At 40.6% G+C, this 12,043-nt stretch overlaps 1 protein-coding gene across 2 annotated transcripts in view; it reads right to left on the bottom strand.

Annotated features, from left to right (window-relative positions):
* Positions 1–465: 465 nt before the first annotated feature.
* LOC136877606 (E3 ubiquitin-protein ligase MARCHF5) overlaps positions 466–12,043 on the bottom strand; it is a 128,965-nt gene continuing 117,387 nt past the window's right edge. For both annotated transcript variants that reach the window (XM_067151770.2, XM_067151771.2), the window contains exon 8: positions 466–871. In XM_067151770.2, the coding sequence (XP_067007871.1) occupies positions 686–871 (186 nt within the window). In that variant the 3' untranslated portion in view covers positions 466–685. The remainder of the gene's footprint in view (positions 872–12,043) is intronic.

The following is a 12,043-nucleotide window of genomic DNA, read 5'->3' as shown; positions in this document are numbered from 1 at the left end:
ATGAATGCCCAGATAAGAGTATCAGCCAACGACGACTTCATGCTTCCATCAATTCATAGAATTTTCCATCCTTTGATCATTAGCCATACCTCCTAGTCTGCAAGAACCAGCTTATCGCTTCCCAAGAACTAGGGAAGGTCAAAATAAATACTGTAATAAAACAACTATTTTGACATTGCTTCATCCACTGTAATGAATAACAATTAACTTTATTAACATAGCAAATTTGCCTGACAGTACAAAAATATTGCTTAATGCTAGTTTATCGTTATATCGACCTTTGTTTATGGAGATTGAACTGTATTATATTTCTTTGCTATTGTGTGCTCTACTGTAAATGCTGAGCTCCAAACCAGCAAGTTTGGTCCATAATAAGCTAACTTTCCAAGCAGTCAGAGGAGTTTAAGTTAACTCAAGTTTAAAGACAACATAAGGATCTCAGGACAAGGATGAATTGAAACAAAATACGTTACAAGGATTTAATCGTATGTAATATTACCTCCATATACAAACAACCACTCACCCGGACAGTGATCTCATTCACACATTCACATACATCCATACTCGCAAGCAATCCCCCTCTATACATATTTTCACAGTTATTTCTCGATCCATCAAATAAAAGGAGTCATCAAGATTATTCTCCACAGAAGATTACAGTATTTGCTCAATGACTGAAGAACTCCTATTGCTGCCCACTCTGTTCATGAACAGGCCCCGTATGCGCAGTATTCCGATTTGAGGGACTGTTAGCAGCTCCTTGATTTTCTGGGTTAAAGTCCAAAATTCTCCGTTGTCGTTGTCTGATATATTGCTGCTGTTTATGATAAATTTTTAAGGTCCCTTTTATTGTTATGAAAGCAACACCTCCCTGCAAATAAGAAATACAAAATTACAAAAAAACATCATTAGCAGAAAAATTGTTTGATTATAACTCTGCTATTACTTTATTTAGATCTTAAAAGAAATTAACACAGAGGTAAATCATTACCAAAACGATTTTCAAACAGTCACACACTCAGCCCCTCAAATATGAATCCTAAAAACACATTTTTGAATATTACATCCTACCCTCACAATTTATCCAATTACACAGCTCGATAGCTGCAGTCGCTTCAGTGTGGACAGTACCCAGTATTCGGGAGATAGTAGGTTCAAACCTCACTGTCGGCAGCCCTGAAGATGGTTTTCAGTGGTTTCCTATTTTCACACCAGGCAAATGCTGGGGCTGTACCTTAATTAAGGCCACGGCCGCTTCCTTCCCACTCCTAGCCTATTGCTATCCCATCGTAGCCATAAGACCTATGTGTGTCGGTACGATATAAAACAACTTGTAAAAACAAACTTAATCTAATTGCTTCATTTGAAGAGCTGTGGTTGCAGCAAGTTATGAATCTTGTGATGATGCAGCACTACACTGCTTAGTATAAATTAATAATAATTTTACTTGCTTTATGTCCCACTAACTACTTTTACGGTTTTCGGAGACGCCGAGGTGCCGTATTTACTCCTGCAGGAGTTCTTTTACGTGCCAGTAAATCTACCGACAGGAGGCTGACCTGAGGACCTTCAAATACCACCGGACTGAGCCAGGATCGAACCTGCCAAGTTGAAGTCAGAAGGCCAGAGCCTCAACTGTCTGAGCCACTCAGCCCAGCGAGTATAAATTCATGTAGGTCAAATCCTAACCCATGGATGTCTGTTGTTTGTACTCAGAAATGAACTGCAGGCTTATGACTTTGGAAATTCCACAACCTAACTCACACCAAATGTGTCTTTGCCGAGAAACAACAGTTCATTGGTGGTATCTCTATTTGCATTTTTTGTGACCTCAAGGCACTGAAAAGTTGCATATAATTTATTCTTATAAAATTTTTCCACCTATTCAATACATTATTTTTGCAATGCATATATTTACATTACATTAAGTCATTTGGAACTAGTTTTGACCCTACTCGGGGTCATCATCATCCATGCAGGGTGCGTGGGATAACCACGACAGTGCTCCTTCTGTCGTAGGAAATTGCTCCCCAGACCAGAACTCCCGGTGTAGGTCCAGTGTGTCGATGTCGCAGACAGGTGGAATGCAGGCGCTCACCTGGCCTCCTCCTAACCAACACACGGTCATCACTGGCACCAAGGCAGAACCAGCTTTCATCGGAAAACACAACCGACATCCACTCCATCCTCCAATGAGATCTCGTTCGACACCACTGAAGTCGCAGATGGCGGTGGTTTGGGTTAAATGGAATGGACACCGCAGGGCATCTGGCTCGAAGCAGTTCTTCACGTAACCAATTTCAAACAGTTCATTGCCTCAGTGTGGTGCCAACTGCCGCTGGAAATGCTGCTGCACACGCAGTCCACTGTGCCACAGCCATACGCCGAATACGGCGGTCCTCCCTATCTGTGGTGCTACGGGAATGTCCGGAGCCCGGTCTTCTTGCGAGCGTACCTTCTCGTGACCACTGCTGCCAACACACATGCACAGTGGAGACATTCCTGCCAAGTTGTTCTGCAATAGCTCAGAAGGAAAATCCACTTTCACGTAGGCCAATTATACGGCCTTGTTCAACCACAGTGAACTGTTGATACTGGCCTCTTCATTGTAAAGGCATTCTTGACCCACTCAGTCACTCCTCCAATCTCGCAGGTAACTAACGCTCTTGCAGAGTACATCCCGTATTTAAAGCAAACATGATGTGCAACGTCATGTGGCCGCTACTAGCACCACACTAATGCGATCTGCAGGAAATTTGAATCAACGTCATCTTTCAGATGTATAAGCATGCCAACCAACACTAATACCCTATCTCAAATACAGCAAATTCCTGATTATCCGGGTGCAGATTATCTGGTTTGCCGGTTATCCGTGCACCCCAAAGATTTTCAAGGGTTATGAATTTATTGTAGTATAACGTTTATTTTATTTCCTTCATTTTGTCATGGCATTTTGAATACATGTTAACTGAGCGCTTGAAATTCAAGCGCACTCTCGAGTGCAAGCGTGCTTTGTTCGAGAACTAAACAACGTACTATACAGCAATTGTTTGTTGGTATTCTGTGATAGCAGTCATTGCTACGAAGAGAAAGAAAGAGCTCTTAACTTTAAAACAAAAGCTTAAATTAATTGAAAATTCAAAAAATGAGAATCAGTAAAGAAATTAGCAAAAGAATATGGGACTGGTGTTCAGTCAGAGACATTATAAATACCAAACAGAAACTCCTAGAATTCACTTTTTATACTTAAATGGTGTTTTACCAACAACAGACATAAGTAACTTTTAAATTGGCCTACTTTATTGATCAAAGTGGTTCCTGAAAGTGGTAATATTTTGACATTATAGCATTTTCAAACAGAATTGATGTTCTATATTGTCATTAGTTATGCATTAAAATGCACAAATTCTTATTATCCATGCAAATTTGTTCCAGTGATCAGCTCAGATAATTAAGAGTTTGCTGTAACCTGGAAATCACAATAACTCCAACCACGTGTGTGTTGCAGTACTACTCGCAAAAAAACATCAGGCAAGAAATCGCAAGATCGATCGATAGTTCAAATTGTTGTATGTCCTCAGCTCGCCAGCCGCACGTACGCAAGCGTGGATCATTCGAGACTCGACGCGCAGTCTTCAGTGCGCGTGTCTGTTACGTCGTGTGCAGTATATAAGGAGCTCCCTGTCTGTCACTCAGCAGGATTCTCCCCAGTGTCCTGCTCCAGAATACACTGAACGTCGAACACGGAGGCTACTCCTCTTAAAAATGTGTCTCGACCAGGTGGACGGAATTCTGGTAGTATGAGGTTTCACCTCAGGTCACCACTCCACTTGCATGTTCCTTCATCCATGTCGAGCCCCGATGTTGTATGCCACACATCCCCAAGCTCACTCAAGCTCCGACACACACATTAGATTCTCTAATTGTGAACATAGCTTTCATTTAGTACAAGCTTATGAACTCAGACACTTCAAGTTAGAAGGAACTCTCTTAGCTAATCTATGCTAGTGCAAATGATAGTTTTCAACTATCACGAACTATATCTTTCCCAAGAACTATCTTTTCAAGATAGCAGTGAGTGTAAATACATTCAGAGTGTACATAGTGTATAGAAACAGAAACTCTCTCAACATTAATCATCTACTTTGCTTCCAGACAATTTTATGTTTTATTCCTGTACATACTGTAGAATTCTGTGTGAAGCAAATAAATAAGTTGTGTTCTTGTAAACCTTATCTTGTTTACAACACAAATAACCCCTAATTAACATGTTATGAAAATAATACTGTACAAGATTTAAACAATCACCAAAATTAATCAAGAAATTATTCAATATAATTCTGAAGATTAATGTACTCACCAACTTAATCGCTGGAAGAGAGATGGGTTAAGTAATCAAATAGCGTTGTCATCACTGAGTCAATCACGTTTATTACGATCCACTCAAAGGCATCCTCTACTAGTTGGTCTGTGTCCCACATTATATTTTCTTCCATCTCCTTGACTTTTTTTACACACATTTCTCAAAGTTGAGGAGTTGCTATTCCAATCCCTTTTAGCAACAGCTTTGTTTCTTTTGCAAGGATGAAAGTTTTGTTGATACGTGCTACATGGCCCTTAACTTGGCTCCACAGACTTACTTTCCATGAACAATGATATGGGGGTAGTCTTGAAACAAGCCTTCCCTACTGTAATGTGATATAGTCTACCCAATACACAGAACAAGTCACTAACATGCTGTAGGATGGCATTAAAGAAGTTCCAGCTTGATACTGTTTTGTTTGTAAGGGATTTCCCTTTCCGTCCAAATACTGTTACCCTTTCTCCACGATTGGCAGTTTCTCAATTCTAACTGAATTGTCCCGCAAATTTGGTTGAAGATCAGGGAAATTATTAACAAAGCATTCTTTGAATATATCTCCATTCATTTCCTCATGATGCATCTTTCATGGAGTCAGATTCAAAACATAGTAACACACTTTCCACATTTATCATTGTCAATATGAGTAATTATAACGTTTCCCCTTCCCTGAAGGATTATTTAATATTCAATATTATAAAATATTTTGTATGATAAGACTGAACAAACATGGGTTGCAAACTGAGGTGCAAGCAGTGGTTAAGTCAGAAGCAACGACACTAGTTTTTTTTTTTTTTTTTTTTTTGCTAGTGGCTTTACGTCGCACCGACACAGATAGGTCTTATGGCGACGATGGGATAGGAACGGGCTAGGAATTGGAAGGAAGCAGCCGTGGCCTTAAAGGTACAGCCCCGGCATTTGCCTGGTGTGAAAATGGGAAATCACGAAAAACCATCTTCAGGGCTGCCGAGAGTGGGGCTCGAACCCACTATCTCCCGAGGACACTAGTTTATAGGCCTAATTAGCATGCCAACTCTGGTAAAAATATTCTGCATGGTAATAAGATAGGACGAACAATGAATTAAAATTGAAATCTTGTAGTACAAAGTCGTGATCACAGCACAGGTTATAAGCGACAATAATAGCTGTAGGTCTAATTATTGACATGTCATTCCAATTTGTGCAAAAATGTTTTGTATCATAATAAGATTGAGCGAACCATGAATAAACGTTGAGGTTTTGAAGTAAAAGCCTATGATGTGTTGCACTTACAACATAACTAAATCCTAATTACCAAAACATAGACAGACTACAAAATTCATTAATAATGCTATAATACTAAATATTAACGTGAAAGAAACTCGTAATAATAATTCACTACCGTGCTATGAATACCATCACACAGCAGCAAACGGAGAGCTATTCCCACACTTGAGTCGAATGTTAGTGAAATGAGCAGCAACTATATGATGCAATAGCTGTTCCACCATTGACACTTCGCCCCTTTCAAAAGGTACTTTAACTCTTTGCCATCCCTAACACTCCAGAGCACTCTAATATTATCACCCGCCTGCCGTGCTGAATGCTCCAAAGCGCTCATCACACTCACGTTCATTAGGAGTGTGTTGAGAAAAATATTGAAGGGTCTTCTGAAACCACACTGTATTCCCTTGACTCAGCAAGCTGTCAGGACCTGTCAGAGCTACAAAGAAATGTTACTAGTGACATCTGGACTCACAATATTCATTTTGATGAACTGAAAATATGGGAAAACAATGCCGGTCCAAACCACGATTTACCTTCCGGGAGTTCAGAAAAAGATTTTTTTGAATTATTTGTGGGATTGGAATTTTATGAGCTAGTAGCAGAGCAGACTAATATTCATAACAAATATTTACAAAGAAAAAGTGGCACTGCTGGTACTACCTGGCAAGACACTAACACTGATAAAATAAGAGCATAATATGTAGGAGTTTAATTTATATGGTATGGGTTGTTTTAATTGAAATAGACGATTACTTCCTAGGAGACTTTTGCATGTGCCCATTAATAAGGCAGGCAATGACACTGAAACAGTTCAGGAAACTTGGGCAACATTTACATCTAAATAGCCATGTAAACAGGCCAACACCACAAGATGAACATTACGATATTCTGTACAAAGCAAGACCAGCTCTGCAACTTACCGAATAATTCCAAATTTTGTACACACCTGGCCAGAAACTCACAGTAGATGAAGCTATGATAGGTTTCATGGAAAGATTTATCTTGAAACAGTACCTCCCAGGGAAACCCACCAAATGGGGTACCAAAGCAGGGGGTATTGCTGACAGCAGAAATGGCTACCTTATGAAATGTGAGATTTACAAGGGGAAGAAAGAAACATGGGACCAGAATTTATTATTAGAAGAGCAGCTGGTTTTACACTAGACAGAGTCATACTGGGGAAAGTGGCATCAAGTTTACTTTGGTAACATTTTCAGTTCTGCAAAACTGATTAAATTATTGCTAACCCATAACACCTCTAGTTGTGCGACGAGGGTAAACAAAAAGGGTTGGTCAGATCAGTTAAGGAAACCTGCACAGTTGAAACTCAAGCGGGGAGAATGTAGGAAAATGCAAAATGAAGGTGTAACAGCAACAGTCTAGCAAGATAAACGTACTGTTCTTATGCTGTCAACAAATTCAGATTATGTGAATGACGGTACAGTGAAACAAAAAACCGGTAAAGGCAATGAAGAAATAGAAATTGCGTGTCCCCGTGCTGTCATAAATTACACAAAACATATGGGCGGCGTGGACATCAGTGATCAGAAAAGAGAATACTACGGCATTGGGCGATTGTCTAAAATAAAATAAAAATAATAATAAAAAAAAAATGGTGGAAATTTATTTTTCATTTTGTGATCAATGTGTACATTGTGAACAGTTTCATTCTTTATGATATGAGTAACCAACCAGCTCTCACAGCTCATGGAAACAACAGCTGAACTTCCGGCACAACTTGGTGCAACAGCTGATCGGGAACTTCACGTCCCGCAAACGTACAGGCAGGAAAATAAGTTTACCCATCGGCTGTCCATCCTCTAAATTATTTCATTCACTTGTGAAGAGACCTGGTCATGCTGAAGTGTGTGCTTTGTGTTACAAATGAAAAATAGGGCAGCTTCTGGGATAGGCAAACAAACAACATTCAAATGTAAGCAGTGCGATCTACCACTCTGCAGGACGGGATGAATATTCAAAATTAGGGTGAGTACACATTTATATGCACTAATCCTTTAAGAACAAAATGCAAAATAAATTACATTTATATCTTTACTAGCTGATGTACCCGTGCTTCGCTATGGGATCTTCAGATATAATGTCTTTGTGGTTTTCCTAACTGACGTCAACTTAGGTCATTAAAAAAGCGTCAGTAGAAATGTAGCGATATAAAGCAATGTTATGTCGATCAAATGAAAAACCGCACATATTCTCACTTTTAATGAACGTTATTACAATGCCGATCTAACAGTCCAAAGTTCCAGTGCTGGAACAACCAGGCCACAGACAGCCATGAACACTCCTCTGACATTCCATTAAATATGCAAACTGCTCATTCCAATCAGTACCTCAGAGTAGGGATTGAATAGCTTGAATGCTATGATGAACCAGTTTGTTATGTACCAGTAGTATCAGAAAATTTATGAACCAAAGGAATGGCACCAATAACGGACCATTTATATTGGTATTATAAATTTACTCATTCGAGGCAAATATTTCAGATTCCCTATGGGAATCAAATCTATATCATCTGATAGCCAAGCAGGCATCAATTTTTGGTAATGAGACAAAATCTCTCATAGTGCGTTGGCACTGCCGGTGACTCCAAGTGACCTACGCAGTGGCCTCTACGGTATGCGCTAGTCATGCGTCTTGGTAGGTGTGCTAGGTACCAACTGATGAGCCCAACCTAGCACACGGGGACGAAACACTGGCAACCAGGAACGAGTTAGCTGGAAAATTTATAATGTCCAATAACGGACTATTTATAGGCAAACATAACTTTGAATGTTTCCATCAACAATTCTCCTCTACAACACAATCCTAACCCTAAATACCTTGGAGTAACTCTTGTTCGGACACTAACCTTCAGGGAACATTCAATGAACACCGCTGTGACACAGGTGTAAAATATATTGAAAGTGTTTGTAGATTTTATTTGTAAATCTTTTTTAGTAGTACTTACTGTATGATCTGGAGAGTTGTGCGAGAATATTTTAGTCATATTCCATTCTGCTACCTAACCTGTACAGTGTCAAGAATATTTTTTGTTTAACATATGTTGGTTGTAACTAGTAGATTACATTTCTATATTAACTGGAATAGTCCAGAAAGTTTGTGACACGAATTTTTGAACAGGGTGTGTTGGCCTTTGTTAGTTATGCATTCTAGAAATATGTTCTTAATATTCTGGAAATTGAAGATTCGCGATCGTGTGTATTCGAGAAAGTGATCTAAAGATCATGACTGCAGAAAGAGTTGTGATTGGTCAATTTCCCTTTAAAAGGGGCTAGGAAGCATTTCAAGAGCTACCGAAGTCTTTGAGATGTCTTAGTCTTGGCCTGCCGAGCCTGCCGTACTTTTGACGTCATCTGCATCTCTTCGCTACCAGAATGGGCTGCCTTAGGGTAAGCGCTATTGTTTTCTGTCCGGTTTTAAGTTCCATTTAGTTTCCGTTGGTGTATCACAGAAGATTGCCCTAATCGCCACTATTATGTTGTTCAGATGTTTTGAGAGGTTAGTTTAACTTCACTCTAAATTGTAATACCTCATTGTGTTCCTCTTACCTTCCCAACCTGGTTTGTAATTTGATGTACTGTATTTGCTTGACTCTTTGAACTTATAGGAAGCTCTTGTCAAGGAATTTCTAACTTGTGTGTTTCTAAGAACATGTAATCTGTGTTTTACAATCTGTGTATCGGTATTTTCCACATCGCTGAAACTGTTCATAATGTATTCTGTAAGATACTTTTGGTAAGCAATATTTTTAAAAATCCAAGATCACGGTTGATTTTTCCAAAAACCGCAACCTAGACATCTCCAGCCTCTGGTAGGTTCCCAGCACCATCTCACGTTCCTCTTTTGTTATCGTCAAGTTGCCCTCACTGATATTTACTTCTCCTGTCTTTGCCACTATTCATTACTTGATTATGGTGTTTATAGTGTTTAGGTACCGTACCTTGTAATTTAATTTACTTTCCTCCCTTCAACGGTGTTTGTGTAACCGCTGTAGTACCGGTTACATATTGTTTTTTTTTTTTTTTTTTTTTTTTTGCTAGGGGCTTTACGTCGCACCGACACAGATAGGTCTTATGGCGACGATGGGATAGGAAAGGCCTAGGAGTTGGAAGGAAGCGGCCGTGGGCTTAATTAAGGTACAGCCCCAGCATTTGCCTGGTGTGAAAATGGGAAACCACGGAAAACCATTTTCAGGGCTGCCGATAGTGGGATTCGAACCTACTATCTCCCGGATGCAAGCTCACAGCCGCGCGCCTCTACGCGCACGGCCAACTCGCCCGGTTTACATATTGTTAGCAGAGCAATCGCGTGGTTGCGGAAGAAAGAAAAAGTGAACAGTGATCGTGCTTAACCTAATTCTGTGTAAAGTTCGAAAGTCGTATATCGCTTTTAAATTTTGTTTCTACCCGTCAGGATGGCTCGCGCTGTTCCTAATCCTTTCCATTTGAGAAAGTCAGAACTCATTTACGAATTAAAAATCCGAAAAATTAATTTGACAGGTAATGTCAGAGATGACACTAGCTTAGTGAAACAGTCTCTTAACATGCCGAAAACCATACCCGAGTTAACTACGGATGAGTTGCGTGAGTCTTTGGCCGAGGTTAAAGATAAGTTAGCAGAATTCAACACCTTTCTGGCGTCTTTTTGTGCTTCTGAGCCCTCGCATGGCCAATTAGCACGGGTTAAGGCGCAGTTACTACATTACCTGGACAGAATTAGGGATTTGTTGTCTCTCGAATTGCCAGAAGTTGAGCGGCAGGAATGTGAAGCCTTACTAGTACAGTTTTCGGGGAATATTCTACAAAATCAGTGGTTTGCTTGAAGGGAATAAGTTGAATAAAGCAGATTCTTAAGTTCAAGTGTCTATCCCATCTAAAATGTGTGAAAGTGTTGACTCTGGTGCAGCATCTGTGGCTGCTCAAGTGGGTACTCTGACATCTAGTGCTGGTGTTATTCAAGAGTCTGATTTGACTAATGCTCGCCTGGGATCTTCTATTTTGTTGTCCGTAGCTAGGACACCTGTAAGTTATTCAAATGATCTATCTTCTTTGCATGTCGGTACCTCCACCAATTTTCCTGTGGTAACTGGTAACTCTGTTGTGGCTCAGTGTCTGCCCTCTATTGTTACTCAGCCCGGTTCTGATGCAATGGTGCAAAACCATCCCCCTGTCTTAGCGCCACCAGTATCAAGTGCTCTTTTAGCCCCTACTCAAGTTGTTAATGCCCCGATGGTCTCTCAGATTAGTCAGAACCTTTCACAGATGAGATTGTCTGCGCCCGTTACACTGCAGGCTAACGGTAGCCCTAACCTAACCTTCTGTACTTCATCCTTTTCACAAAAGCGCCCAAATCAAAGATACGATGCCTCAGTAACTCCTCTGGACCACTCTAAACCTTCCCAGGCACCTCCTACACCTGTTTTCCCCCTGATTTTCTCCAACTTACCTCACCCGTTGACTACTGTGTTTAAGGGAGTCTCTAAATTTTCAGCTAACTCCGTTGATGAGGTTATTTCCTTCCTTCGGTTCCTAATTGAGTTCCAAGGATCAGGCAATAGTGTACAATCTCAGTAACAACCACGTTTTTCAAATCCTATACCCGCATGTATCTGGAGCTCTTTCTGAGCATATCGTCAGGGCCATTTGCGAAAGATGGTCTGTAGATCAATTTCAAGCACATGTGCTTGAATTTTTCATTCCTTCTCGTGCCTTGTCTGCATTAGTGCAGAAGCACTAATTCAGAGTGCAACATCTCAACGAGTCATTATCTGAATATGTTCAAGATATTAAGCTTCATGCTACGATTTTCCGGCTCCACTATTCAGAAGCCCAAATGGTTGCCAACATAACTGAAGGTCTCGCCCCGAACTACAGAACATATCTGACTCTTTCACCACGACCAGCAACATTCGCCCAGTTGGAAGCCGTTACAGTTTCTGCAGAAAGCGTTCGATATGCGACCAGTTGCGCCTTGCATTAGCCCCACCTTCTACGAGAATTCTAAAACCGCCCCTTCACCTGCTTCCAACTCGCGTAATCCTCGTTCATGCTTCAATTGTGGGTCCTCTGCTCATCTCAAGCGGGACTGTCCTAAGGTAATGCCTTAGGCAATGCAAAACCTGCCATGGGTAGAGGCTTTTCCACCAATACTTCTTGCCGTAACTGTGGATCAACTAGGCACTTCTCTAGGCAGTGCCCACGTAACACTTCAGACTCTGGACCCCCGGGCAATAGTAGTTCTAAAACACTAACTGCCAGTTCCGATGGTAAATCCCAAAGCATGGCTTCTTGTTTTGTCAATCATGACTCTACCTTGGAGGACGATTTCCTTAATTCTGAAGCTAATGATTGCTCCCAGTCTGACTCTGGTGCTCATTTCTTGCAATCTTGTAGGATTTCT

Source organism: Anabrus simplex, chromosome 7 (genome assembly GCF_040414725.1).
Source record: "Anabrus simplex isolate iqAnaSimp1 chromosome 7, ASM4041472v1, whole genome shotgun sequence".
NCBI lineage: Eukaryota > Metazoa > Arthropoda > Insecta > Orthoptera > Tettigoniidae > Anabrus > Anabrus simplex.
This window is presented reverse-complemented; position numbering and strand designations above follow the sequence as displayed.